The sequence below is a fragment of the Entamoeba histolytica genome, genomic scaffold (assembly GCF_000208925.1).
Source record: "Entamoeba histolytica HM-1:IMSS scf_1104750518879 genomic scaffold, whole genome shotgun sequence".
Classification (NCBI taxonomy): Eukaryota; Evosea; order Mastigamoebida; family Endamoebidae; genus Entamoeba; species Entamoeba histolytica.
In genome coordinates, this window is record NW_001915216.1 from 1 (window position 1) to 14,352 (window position 14,352).

Here is a 14,352-nt window from a genome sequence, read left to right on the forward strand (position 1 = left end):
ATTCTTTAATTCTTTGACTATTTCATATCTAATCATTTATTCACGTTTCTCCTGTTTATAACTTATTATTCTCTCTAATATTTAAAATCACATTATTTTTATTATAATTTATTATAATTATTTATTTTTAATCAATCTAAAAGAATGAAATTAGTATATATTAATTCATTTGTGTAAATATTAGAATGGAGATTATATTTTGATTCATAACAACATAAGAATGTATAGATTTTTCATTTGAAATAAAGATAATAAATGAAAAGAAATAGAAAATGGAAATAAAAATAAAAAGAATGAATAATAAATAAAAAAGAAGAAATAGAATATGATTAAAAGAATAATAGAAGAATAATATAAATAATAAGAAAATAGAAGAAAATAAGACATAATGATAATAAACAAGAATTAGATATAATAAAAGAAATTAAACGATATAAAGAAGAATATAAACAACAGAAATATGTCAGAAGAAGAAAAAATATTAATAATTTGTGATTTTCTCCGGAGAAAATCACAAATTATTAATATTTCAAAATGAAATGATTATGAATGTTCTAAAAATAGAATGATGACGTGTAAATACGTAATAATTATTTATAGAAATAGATTTGACGTGGTAACAACTCAAATGTATTTATAGAAATAGAATTTACTCATCAACACGTAATCAAATATAAATAGAATTATGGGATAGATAACAAAAAAATCTAAAAAATTAAAGATAGAAATGTCAGCTGACTCGCTGACCAAATTTATAGTAAAATTATAATAAAAATATTATAAAATATAATAAAAATATATAGTCAGTATAAATATATATATATATATATATTTTGAACCTCAAAAGTCAGTGTTGAATTATTTATGAAACACTCTCTGACTAAAGTGTGTTGAATAACACAATTTATTGATTTCTTTTGCTCGATTTAATGTTATCAGTTATCAGGAAATCGTTACATGCACTTCCCTTTGGTTGTTATTTCACTCTTATTTTCCTGTACAACTGACAACATTAAATTATTCACAAAAGAATTTAATTACCTAGTGCTTTCCAGCGGTTCGAGAAAAGTGAAGTTGGCAAATATGAATATGATGGTGTATCTTTTCTGAATGCTATTTTCATTGAATCTTCTTGTTGTGCCATTTCATCATCAGAGTTCGATGCTATAAAGAATATACTGCCCCAATTTATTGCATTGGCGAAGAGTATTGGAACGAGTAATGCCTTTTCCCCCGCAGCTAAGAAGATTTCTCCTTCATATATGAATCGGGGTTCTAATTTCCCATTATTTGCGAATTTTAACGAAAGGCAGCTTTTAGAACTTAGTAGAGTTATATAAAACGGTCTAAGCGCGTGACTAGATTTTACGAGTGTCGTTTCTTCGGAGTAAGGAATGTTGAGTTCCGACCATGTAACCTGTTCTGTGTTTGTAGGAAGGTTTATTATGTTGGTAGGATAGTTAATTGGAAAGGCTTCGGTTCCACTCGAATAATATAGCTTATTGAATGTATGTTTTTCTTCTGGGATGTTCGTGGTTATGGTAATTTTTGAAAAACCATAGTAGTTTGAATCCGGAGTGTAAGTTGCTGTTGCGTTTTCCTGTATTGTTATGTCTTTTGTTTGTAGAGCAGGTTGTACGTTTATTGATGCATTGACGGCATTTAAACCATAATGATTTTCGTCTGGTTTAAGAAGGTAATTTCCGTTATTTGTAAATGTGTGTGATAGTGTTTGAAGAGGGGGATTGACATCTGTTGTTATTGAAACTTGACCGAAGGTATGATTTGGTTCCGGTAAGAAGGTCTGTTGACCGTTCTGGTTTATCAATTTTACTAACATGTCTTCTGTTTTGGGAGGTATATCGACTTTGAGATTTACTTCTTTTATTCCATCATAATCATCTGGTGTCTGAATTGTATAATTTCCATTCTGTGTTATGTAAGAAGATAGAGTTATAGTATTTATTGGCTGTTTTGTTTCTAAATCCGGTATATTTGTCAAAACAATTTTTTCTTTCTCGGAAATTATTTCAAGAGAATTTTGGTTTGTTTTATTGCATGTTTTTATGAGGTTTGTTAGGTTTATCTCCGTTTCCATTGGTTATAATGTTTATTGAGATGAATTGAATAACTAATCAATTAAAAGTTTAAACTTCCTTGTTGAAGTATTTATTCCAAATCTCGTCAAAGAGACCGGGAGAAACTGTTGATAACCCCCATTAATTTCCAGGTCTATTTTGATGTATTGCTGGTCCGAGTTCTTTTCTCTCCCCCCACTTTCCAATGTTAATAATAAACGTTTAGTCGAATCATTATAATTTAATCTGTAGGGAAATATTATTATGTTTTTTTGAGGTGTGATATTGAACCATTGATTTTTGTATGCACCGAAACGGATTACGTGTGTTTTCAAGTCGAAGCTCATTACTACGTAGAGTATTCCACTTCCTTCTGTAATCATTATTTCATGTTCATCGTCGTCTTTCATTGTTAGAAATGTCGCAGTTGAAGTTGGAATGTTTAGAGATTGCCATGTTTGAGTGTTACCCTTTTCAGATGTTATGATTATATGATTAGTTGGTTGTTCATTTATTTGTATTTGTTTTTCGTCATTGTCTGGATTAATTCCTGTTAGTTTTATTCTGTTTATTACAAGTAAGCTTGGTATATCTTTTAGAGTTATTGTTTCTTTTTCCAATACAATGTCGTATTGATTCATTTGGAGGATATTACAAGTGTTTATTAGGTCTTTTATACTCACTTCCGTGTTCATTGATATTCTCAGTTTCTCTGGGATCTTGTAATATCAGTTTATGTCCTTTTCATCTAATTCAACATTTAAACATAAGAAATACGGACCGGCTAAAGTTAATGTCGATGTCGCAAAACGTAATCAGAGACAGGAGCTTACTGTTACTATTCCAGTTTCAACTGAATGGAGAGGTGCAATGAGACATATCGGGGGGAGAGATTACAGTGATGTTCACACTATTTCGAGTTTATCCATGCTCGCTGGTTCCAGGCAATTTATAGAAATGTGCGATTGTTTCGATCAATTTAAAATTATGGATGTTCATATTTGTGGCGATGTTAGTAAAGGAGTATCTACATTGATGAATTTTAGAGTGTGTTTTATAAAGAGTATTTCACTTCAGGTGAGTATTGATAATGGTTCAAATTGGACAGATATCGATGCTGCCGAATTATTAGTTGATGCGAATCATGTGTATTTTGAAGAAGGTCAGGCTGGCGAATTTATTGCATATTATAATGGGAATTTTTATATCGGAAAACCGGAACACGGTGCTGGTTATCCAATAATTGCCACGCAAGTTCTCAGTTTTCCAACCGTTTATGGTCTGGCTAGTCGTCGTACTGTTCCTCCTGGATTTTTTACTCCAAGTCCTACGGGAGTTTCGTATGTTGAGCCTAGTTTTGATGTTCTTTCTTCTTATTCTTCTTTTATATATCAAAGTAAATTACCTGGTGCCAGTTTACATTTATCACTTGATGTTGCTGGAGTATCTTCGAGTGAAAAAATGATGACAACTCCCACTATGATGGCGGGAAAGTTATATAAATTTATTCCAGAGAATCAAAATGGACGTTTTTATCCTTTTATTATGTATGGTGCTAAAGCCACTCTTCCCACTGGTGCTGGTGATATTACTGATGCTCTTTCTTTTATTGATGATGGTGGTATTTCTTGGTCTGGTAATGTGGGAATACCTCAAGAAGAAGAGGAAATTATTTTGGATAATGCTAATGTTGATTTACAGGATGTTATTCGTGATAATGTGAAAATAAAAGTTCATGTTGGTCGTGGTATTGTAGTTGGAGGATTTCAGGGATCGGATGCCGCGGATGTTGAAGCTGCATATAAACAAGAACTTGCTAATCATACCACCGTTGATACTGATGGTTCGTATATTATGAAAATTATGGGGTATATTACAGTGAGATTTAAGCAATTGCGTTCATCTCCTCTCGAGATTGTTGAAGCATATAATTTTGTTCGTTGTCAGTCATCTTGGAGAAATCCAACGACTGGCGAGGTCGCATCTCATGACAGTGTAATTTCGTTAAATGGTTTAGGACAATTTGTTCAGGATGGTGTTAGTGGGTTTGTTATTGAACGTGGTGATGGAGAGTCGTGGACGGATGCATTGAAACGATATGGCTTAGAAAATATTCCAGTTGATACTTTCCTGACTCTTGGTTCTCTCGCTGAAGGAACGGGTATTACTTCTTATGCATGTAATATGGTTAAAAAGGGAGTTAAGAATGTAATTGGACCATTAGTTGAAAGTGCCATTTCTGATGCTGTACCTGGTTTTAATACCGCTAAAGTGTTGGTAGGATACGCTTATACTGGTATTTCTGAAGGTATGGAGTTTATTGATAATAATACCTATTTGAGTGCTGGTCGAGATGCTTTGGAATCTGTCTTAATTGGTGGATTGAGGAAAGTCGCAGGTGATAAAGTTGTCGATTTTTTCGGTAACGTCACTTCATTACTTTCAAAGACTATATCACTCTTTAATTAGAACTTTTAATTGAATCTTGTTTTCAATCATTTGATGCAACGACGTGTTAGTAGACGTAATTATCCAAGAAGAGGTTATAAAAACGTACAACTTTGAAACGACAAGCATTTGGTAATTTTGCAAGTGCTATGCAGCAACGAGATAGTACTAATGTAGTTATTAGTATGCAGGAGGACGTTTCTATTAATGTTCCAGTTGGTGCAAATGAAGGTACAATGTTGAGGAATGTCACTGCTTTGATGACTTCTACACAATATTTTCATAATTATATGGGAATGTATGATCAATTCAAGTTAAATGCTGTCAGAGCATCCATGGAAATGACATTCATTGGAAATCAGTTGTTAAATAGTGCTACATTCCCTTCTATATGTACAGCATGGGATCGTAATGGTGTTAGAATTAATACTGCTGTTATTAATAATACGAGATATTTCCAATTACCTGCTTATTCTTCTGTTTCTTCTTATTCTAGTGCAAATGAAAAGACATTGTATTATGGTAGTAGATGGGGAGTAGTGAGACAATTAGACGCAGCATCTATGATGGAAAAGTCTATGTATTTACCAACAACTAATACTAGAGATGTACTTAGTATGGATAACATGTATAGTGCATGGAATCCTCAATTACTTATTTCTATAAAAACTCCTCAAGCTGTTAATGTTGCCAATGCTTGTACTCTTACCATTCATTGGCAATTTGATGTTACATTGAGAGGTTTGAGAAAAGTACTTGTTACCGATGAAAATTCATTTAAACCTTATGCTGGGTTTATTGGTTATGCTCGTAATAATAATGGACTTGTTGTACCTAGTAATATTCCTAATGCTCAGCCTCCTTATATTTTAGTCGGAGCTATTGCTAATGGATTTGCTCCATCAATTAATCCTGAGACTGTTTATGATAATGCTAACAATGCATATTCTAACGGTGGGTTGGTAATACCAAATGATGGATTGCCAGAACATAATGTTAATCTCTAATTGATTATTGAACTTTATTTGGTTATTTGATGTGGAGACGAAGGAGAAGACAATATAGTTATAACAAACGAAATAACCGTTATTATAATAGTGCTGGAAAGTATGTTTCCAGACAATATGATAAACAACCCATTGATAATGAACAACAGTTTTATCAATTTGGTGGAAGACCTTATAATCCACCACTTCCAGATGAATCTCTTCGAAATATAGTTAGTAGGGAATTGGATAAACGATTAGGTGAAGAAGGTAGTTTTTATAAAGAAAACAATAAACTACAGAAAAGGATTGTTGATGATAATAAAAGTCTGTATAGAGCTATTCTACGTGCTCAACAGGATAATCTTAAAAATGTCCATCATATTGAACGTTTAGAGTCTGCAATTAAAAAATATAAACAAAATGCTGAACGATTTGTTACAGTTGAAGATTTAGTTCATGAAAATAGAGAAATGATAAATGAAAACGTGAATAAGATTAATGAATTAAAATTACAATTTGGTGATTTTATTCCTCGTAATGTTCGTACTCAAATAAAGGATCTTACAGAACAAAATTCAGTATTAAAACGTCGTGTATTTCAAATTGAAAGGAATAATGGGATATTTGTTACTCGTGCAGAGTTAAATGCTTTCAGAGATTTCTATGAACCTCTAATCGAAAAACAGGGTTCTAGATTACAAAATATCGAAGAGCGAGTTAATGTCATGAGAGGATTAATTGATAAATATCCTGCTTTTGAGAATGAATTACAGAATCTTTCTAATGCTTATCAGAATATGGGAATGGTATTTTCTAAACAATATGATGATTTAAATTCTCAATTTAGACATTTGAATACAATAAGTCCAGAAAATTTAAATGCTGTTAGAGCAGATTTGGAATTATATAAAAACCAACTTCAAAAAGAAATACAATTACTTTATAAGACTAAATTGGATGTTAATGATGCTGCCAAATGGTTTGATCAGACATTACCCAATACATATAATCGAAATGATGTAAATGCTTTATTAGGACAAATTAATGATTATGTAAAGAAACAAGAAGGAATTATTAAGGATATTGATTCGAGACTTGCTGAACAGAACCGATTTTCATTGAAACAACTTGATGCTGTTACGGATAAGGTTAATTTATATACGGAACGTCTTGATAAATTAGAAAAGAAATCAGAAGAATGGAAAAATGTTTTTGATGTTGTTAACAGATTACCTGAACATATGAAAATACCATTAAATGATTTACTCAAAGATTTGTTGGAAGAAAGAGAACCTGCTAATTTCACTAGAAGAATGAGAATACTTGAGAGTGAAGTGAAAGCTCTTAATTCATCGATACATAAAATTGGTAGTGGTAAAACAGAAGAAATTACTCGTGTAATAAGTTTGGTGAAAAGTATACAAAACGATATGAATTCATATAAAAGGAGGGGACAAATAATAAATGCAGGAGAAGAACAATTTTATAGTGATGATCCGGATATGAGACAGAGTAAAAAGGCATTCGAAAATACTCGTCAATTGTTAATTTCTCGTTTTAAAGATGTTAATAGGTATATAAAAGATAATGAAGTTCGAGGCGCGCAATATAATGATGTAATAAGTAATGTTAATGCAATTATGAAACAATTTGAAAATATTGCTCAGTCTTTTAATGCTGAATATGTTGTTCCTGTTAATGATATGCAAAATTTCCATGAAAGTATGATGATGGTTTTGAGTGGTATTATGGATGATAAGTCTAATGTTGATGAAATTCGTTATAAATTGGATGTTGCTTCTCATGATTTTGATAAATTGCGAGGTTCTTGGAATGATAATAGAAATGCGGGTGCTAAGATTATTGCAAATAAATTAGCCGAACGAAATGATATAAATATTAATGATTTTGTTGAATATGCTCAGAGTTTTGCTGTACGCGGTGGTTCAGATTCTTATGTTTCTGAGAGTGTAATACAACCCAGAAAAAGAATGTTAAGAGATGATATTTCTTCTGATTCAAATTCTGGATTTGACAAACGCGGAGATGGAACAGTTACACCGAGAGAAAGAAATCGTGGATATGAAATAATGGGTAGACATAAAATTGAACCTAAATATGATGCTATTCCTATTGCTTCGGATTATAGACAGAAGACAAATGATTTGATGCGTTCATCTTATAATGAATATGATTACGAGAAGTGGTACAAAGAAGCCAGAGGAAGAATAGAAGAGCGAGTAAAGAAATATTATGATAATCCAGAAAATGAAAGAGAAGTTGTTGATATTAATGGACATATTACTGAATCTATTCCGAGAGGCGTGTATAACATGATTGAGGCCGATGAAATTGGACGATATGAAAAGCGTGTAAGTGCATCGAAAAGAAACAATTTAATACTGAAACGTACTATGGAACGTATTAATAAGCATGCCTGGGAAGGTGCAATGAAGAGAGATGAAACAATGAAACCGAGAAAAATAACAAAAATTCCTATGGTAAGGGATAAAAAGAAGTAAATTAATTTAATTCTTTCTTAATCGTAAATTATGTTCATGTCATTGTCCTTGCCTCCAAAGGGCTGGTGTTCTGGAGGTGCGTCGTCTGAGAAATCTTCGTATTCCTCTTCCATTGAATCATCTTCTTCTTCGTTGAAGTAATTCATTCTGTCCTTTTCAAATTTGTTCATCATGTCGTTTTCGAATTGTCTGTAATTTTCTTTTGACATCCCCAAGGGATTATCTGATTGATAGTTTTCTATTTCTTCGTTCCATTCCTCCAACAAACTCTCGTTATTCTCTTGGGATTCGTTTAGTATTTTTTTCATCTTGGTATCTTTTTTAGCCTCTTTTATTTTTTCATCAAATTCACTGAGAAATTCTTCATCGTATCCTAAACTTTCCATGAGATTTGATACTCTGTTATAAAAGGGGACGTGCTCTATCGGTTGATTGTTTACCTCTTCCTGGTCGTCGGTCACGTCTTCAATGTTTTTGTATTTTTCTTCTAAATCATCTAATGCATTGTAGTCCTTTTCTCGTTGTTCCATGTTTTCTGAAGAATTATCAGATTCGGCAGGGTCTTTATAAATTTTCTTATCTAAAAATACGGTCAGGGAGTTTCTTCTCCACCAATTATAACCTCCGCTGTATTTCATTAAATCGATTACTCCTTCGTATTCTTTCTGGTTTAATAGATGAACGCATGGTCTGGCCGTGACTATTACTTTCGAATATTTAATATTTACCATTGTTTTTTTGTTTATTGCGGAAGTAACTGCTTTAATTAAACGGAGTAAATTTTTATCATAATTTATATCATCGAATAATATAAATTTATATTGTTGATCTTCATCGTATGTATCAAACAGAGAATCTCCTCTAAGCATAAAAGTTGGGTATTTCATAAAGATCTCTTGTATAGCGAACTCGGTTTTTCCTGTTTTAGTGGGCCCGACTATAAACAGGTTTCCCATTCGGTATTTATTCCCGGAAGCACATTTCAGCCATTTTCTTATTGTTTGTAATTCTTCCATTTCTTCTTTCCAGGGAAATAGGTCTGTTCTAGTATATGTTTCCATGTCGATCCTTCTGGCGTTTTTTCTTAACCATCTCGATTTAATCTTTCCTTCTTGCTGAATGTATTTTTCGGCATTTATTTCTAGGAGATTTTTTTCCAATTCTTTATAATCTTGATATGAGTCCATATCATTTAAGGCGTTTATCCACGTCTGCTTTAGTTCTTCTTTGGTATCTGGTGTTCCTTTAAACATGCCTTTACCTTTTTTGGTGATGTATTTAATAATGGCTGAAATGTCTCCTGTTCTTGAAGTGTAGGAGTTTACTCTCGAGTACCAAAATTTCTGTTTTGTGCCATCTGAATGAATTATTATTGGTCTGGCATTATACGAGCGAGGTCTTTTTGTAACTATTAATAGGTGTTGATGGGGTTTAGGATTAACTTGGTCGATTTCTACGGGTGAAATATGTGCGTATTGGATATTAGATGTTGCACCTCCTAATCTATCGACCAATTCTTTAAACTGTGTTTCATTTCCTACTTCGTCGCCCCAGAGTGTCAAATAGAGATATCTGGAAGTAAAGTGTAGCGGTTTGTTATGTTCAATGGCTTCTTTGAGGTGTAGTTCGTCTTGTTTACTCGGTTCTCCGTTGAATTTTTGTTCGGACATTTAATGTTTGACGAAAAAAAAAACGAACTTTAAATATGTCGCGTTGAGGTTTTTTCTTGCGTGTCATGAGTTGGCGATTACATCATTGAGCGGAACTTGGAAATTAAAACCCTCTGAACAGTAAATTCAGAACATTTGAAACGGACATGAGCAAGAATGGAAGAGTTCATGATGATATCTATTATGAAGTAGCTGAGATGGATATTATGGATGTGTATACAGAATCTCAGGGAGAACCGGCAGTGAATTCTTTATTAAAGAAGTTTTATTACTGTATGAAAGATCCGCAATATTGTGACTGGAGATTACGCGATGATGCTCGAGTAGATAGTGATGAATTAAGACAGGACATTATACGAAATAAGCTGGAATCTATTCGCAGATGTGAGCGTATTTCACGATTTATGGATGAAAATGGAATTAATATTAACAGTTTTAATACATGGAATAAGAAATTTGCTAAGAAAGTTGCAAGGGCTGTAAATCAAACATCTATTCCAGATTGGGTGCGTAAGAATTCTAAGAAATGTGGTGATGTTACTACGGATGAAGGAGAAGCCGATGTTGAAATTATTGAGAACCAAGCCAAGCGTTCAATGTTAAAGCCCGTTAAAAGGGGGGACGAGGAAAAGAAGCCGAAGAAATCTGAGACTAAAGATAATTAATAACCTTTTTTATTCTTTTATTTTAATTGTTAAATAATATATAATTGGATAAAAATATTGATAAAGGTGTCCGTTTAAGTTGAAAATACCCGACGAAGGAGGGTCACACGAATTAATGGAGAGGTTATGAAAACTAAATAAATCTTTAATTGATAACTAGAAAATAAAACGAAAAAATAAAAATTAATCACTTAAAGTGAATAGCGTATTCCCTTGTATAGAAAAATCTGAATTGACCTAAAATTTCTAATAGTTTTTCATTCCCTAATATCAATACTTGTGCATCCGATATTAAATAATCCAGGTAACTAAGCAATGTATCGTCATAATTGAATTCACGAATAAATGACACGCGTCTTAACCATATAGCAATTGCGTGAATTAGACTATCTCCTTCGGGGGATTGATTAGTCTTTGATAAATGTTTGATTGCGTCGGATAAATTCTTGGACAAGTCTTTTAAAACATTTTTAACGTAATTGGAGGAGTTCATGTTGTTGATAATAATGTTAATTTCCAGTGCTTTAAATACGTTTGAATACGTGTTGTTTAGTAATAGTTTTGTCTGTTTGGTGACGTGTATTGTCTGTTTGCATTGAGTTGTGCCTATTTGTGGTATATTAATTGACGTTCAACTAAAAATTCATTCGATGAGTAACAAAATTGAAGATAAGATCGAATACTATCCCTTTGATGATTTGAAGGTCGAATTATTGTGCGATTTTTACAGTGATATGAATGATTTGTATGAATTCTGTGATGACATGGTTAATTTATATAAGAAGGAAGAGTGTTGTACTCTGGGAAGCGAAAAATATTCTACGCTCATCGAGGATGAAGTCTTTTTAATAGAAGATATTGCTTCTGCGGCCTGTAAGATATTGCAGCAACATGGTACTGTTATAAAAGCTTTTAGACAGTGTCGGGAAAAGAGAGAAAGTAAAAAACGGGAGCAAACTAAGCCAAGAAAAGAATAATTAAATTTATTTTGACTCGTTGTTGTTTGTTGAGAATTTCAACATTAGTTCTGCTATTATAATGAGAATAGTTAGCAAGAACAAAGCGATTGAAACTGCTATTGAGTAACATATTCTTAATAATAGTTTTGGTTTTTTCGTGTCTGGTTTATCGGTAAATGAATTTTCTGCTTGGACCATGATAAAACGTCGAATGTTAATAATTAGTTAATCAATTAGAAGTTGGTTTACTCGTTTGATGTTTAATAAAGAAGTTCATATAAGCATTATTAAGCGGTAATAGTTGTTCCTTGTATTTGTATCTGCTGATTTCTGGTTGTCTATTTCTTTTGAGGAGCCTATTAAATTGAACATTGGTATTACTGCAATAGAGGAGGAAATAATAATCCGCATCAAATTCTCCTAATAATAGGGAACAGATATATTCACTTAGTACTAATTGTTCTAATTCGGTGAAATCTAAATATGATGTATCTAACTTTATCATGTTGACCGTATTTTCTGTAATACTTGGAATCTGATATCTCTTGCAAAGATATTCTATTTGTATTTTTAACCTTTCTTTTTGTACATTTGTTAGCATTTTATCGGCATTGCAAAATATCTCCAGAGATTCCGTGGGATGTCGATCCCAGATAACAAAGTCTGCTTCTTCGTAATCGAGTGATTTTAATTGGTCCTCGTAGCATTGTAAAATATATTTCTGGAATTCGTAATTCGTAATAGTGTTATTGAATAATTTATTAAGCATTTCTTCGCCGAGGGGATCATAATCTATGTATTCTCTTATGAATATTGCTTCTGTGTAATTATTGACGTAGTCGCAAATTGCACCCCCTAATGTTGATTTCCCTGTGGCGATACTTCCTCCTAAAAATATATGCTGTTTTCTAAATTGGAAAGGATATGGTTGTTTAGCCGGTATTTTGTTAACTGTGGAGGAGTTGTTGGACGTGTTATTCATTAAACGAATAAATCTTTTACCAGTTCGCTTTGCTATATTTGTTTATCTTGTTACGTTGTCATGTGTAAGCAATACGTTGTTATGCCACTTTTCATTTTTTTAATATTTTTATTAATCTTTATTCGAATGCCATTATGATTCCCTGTTACTGACGTAATACCTCGCCGTTCTCTCGTTGTTTATTGGTTGTTTTGTGTTTCTCGGCTTCTTCGTGTTTCTAGAATGCATTTTTTTTTCTTGAATCTTGTTTCTATTCTTCATTGGTATGATGTTTATCATTCTCTTGACTTTTTGTTGACTTTTAAGTGTTTATTTGACTTCTTTATGCTTCTATGTTGTATTTTTCTTCTCATTTCTGCACCTTTCTTTCGCCCTAATTCCTCACCACTTGAAATTTTTGAATGTTGTTTTCAACCCTGCCACGTTGCGTTTTTATATAAATATTTGTCAGCGAACTAATAATTCAGTTGCACTGACTTTTGTGTTATATGCCTCTTGTTGATGTTTTGTGTTATTTATTTTTATTTTTATCTCAATCATTGTATTTATATTTTAGTGTTTCTTTTTTATTTCCATAATTTTATGTTATTTATCTCATTTTTGTCAGTTGTGCCAATATTATGTCTAAAATGACATCTGAGGTCCAAAATATATATATATATTTATACTGATATATATTTTTTATTATATTTTATAATATATTTTATTATATTTTACTATAATTCTTGTCAGCGGTGTCAGCTGACATTTCTATTTGTAATTTTTTAGATTTTTTTGTTATCTATCCCATAATTCTATTTATATTTGATTACGTGTTGATGAGTAAATTCTATTTCTATAAATACATTTGAGTTGTTACCACGTCAAATCTATTTCTATAAATAATTATTACGTATTTACACGTCATCATTCTATTTTTAGAACATTCATAATCATTTCATTTTGAAATATTAATAATTTGTGATTTTCTCCGGAGAAAATCACAAATTATTAATATTTTTTCTTCTTCTGACATATTTCTGTTGTTTATATTCTTCTTTATATCGTTTAATTTCTTTTATTATATCTAATTCTTGTTTATTATCATTATGTCTTATTTTCTTCTATTTTCTTATTATTTATATTATTCTTCTATTATTCTTTTAATCATATTCTATTTCTTCTTTTTTATTTATTATTCATTCTTTTTATTTTTATTTCCATTTTCTATTTCTTTTCATTTATTATCTTTATTTCAAATGAAAAATCTATACATTCTTATGTTGTTATGAATCAAAATATAATCTCCATTCTAATATTTACACAAATGAATTAATATATACTAATTTCATTCTTTTAGATTGATTAAAAATAAATAATTATAATAAATTATAATAAAAATAATGTGATTTTAAATATTAGAGAGAATAATAAGTTATAAACAGGAGAAACGTGAATAAATGATTAGATATGAAATAGTCAAAGAATTAAAGAATTATATTTTCTACAAACAGAATATGGTATAAAACAAAATATAAATAAATGATAAATAACCAAATGAATGAAGAAATAATAATATACAATATACAAATTAACACACTAATAATAAATTGTACCATACAAAATAATTATAAAAAAGAAATAAATAAAAATAAGAAAATAAATATTTCATAAATTAAAATATATTAAAAAAGCAAAAAGAAACATGATAAATTTAATCAAATAAATAGATATTATAAAGAAGTAAATAAATAAACAAATAGAATAAATTTCATAATATTAAATAAATTGAATAAATAAAATAAATTATATATTTCAAAAGAAGAAAATCAAAAATAATTTATTCAATAAATAATAATAATAATAATAATAGTAATCATAAATAAATATAATTTTATTAATTCTTTATAATTTTATAAATAATTTAATGAATTAATAATATTTAATATTTTATCTATGTAAATAATATAATAATGTAACAATTTACAAATAAAATAAAAATATATTTAAATATTCTTTTCATTCATTATTTCATATTAACAAATAAAATAAATATGTTA

At 30.6% G+C, this 14,352-nt stretch overlaps 5 protein-coding genes across 5 annotated transcripts; 3 read left to right on the plus strand and 2 right to left on the minus strand.

Annotated features, from left to right (window-relative positions):
* Nucleotides 1-1,033: 1,033 nt before the first annotated feature.
* Nucleotides 1,034-2,098, minus strand: EHI_171980 (uncharacterized protein; the record flags this gene model as incomplete). Its single annotated transcript, XM_001914178.1, has 1 exon — nucleotides 1,034-2,098. One exon carries the CDS (start codon nucleotides 2,096-2,098, stop codon nucleotides 1,034-1,036), a length of 1,065 nt encoding a protein of 354 aa, XP_001914213.1.
* A 715-nt stretch (nucleotides 2,099-2,813) lies between these two features.
* Nucleotides 2,814-4,547, plus strand: EHI_171990 (uncharacterized protein; the record flags this gene model as incomplete). The annotated part of the gene is made up of 1 exon (XM_645129.1): nucleotides 2,814-4,547. The coding sequence occupies one exon, from the start codon at nucleotides 2,814-2,816 to the stop codon at nucleotides 4,545-4,547; it is 1,734 nt and encodes a 577-aa protein (XP_650221.1).
* Nucleotides 4,548-4,675: 128 nt separating this feature from the next.
* EHI_172000 (uncharacterized protein) lies at nucleotides 4,676-8,037 on the plus strand (the record flags this gene model as incomplete). Its single annotated transcript, XM_645131.2, has 2 exons — nucleotides 4,676-5,484; nucleotides 5,625-8,037. 2 exons carry the CDS (start codon nucleotides 4,676-4,678, stop codon nucleotides 8,035-8,037), a joined length of 3,222 nt encoding a protein of 1,073 aa, XP_650223.2.
* A 17-nt stretch (nucleotides 8,038-8,054) lies between these two features.
* Nucleotides 8,055-9,707, minus strand: EHI_172010 (uncharacterized protein; the record flags this gene model as incomplete). The annotated part of the gene is made up of 1 exon (XM_645132.1): nucleotides 8,055-9,707. The coding sequence occupies one exon, from the start codon at nucleotides 9,705-9,707 to the stop codon at nucleotides 8,055-8,057; it is 1,653 nt and encodes a 550-aa protein (XP_650224.1).
* Nucleotides 9,708-9,982: 275 nt separating this feature from the next.
* On the plus strand, nucleotides 9,983-10,372 carry EHI_172020 (uncharacterized protein; the record flags this gene model as incomplete). Its single annotated transcript, XM_645133.2, has 1 exon — nucleotides 9,983-10,372. One exon carries the CDS (start codon nucleotides 9,983-9,985, stop codon nucleotides 10,370-10,372), a length of 390 nt encoding a protein of 129 aa, XP_650225.2.
* Between the last annotated feature and the right edge of the window lie 3,980 nt (nucleotides 10,373-14,352).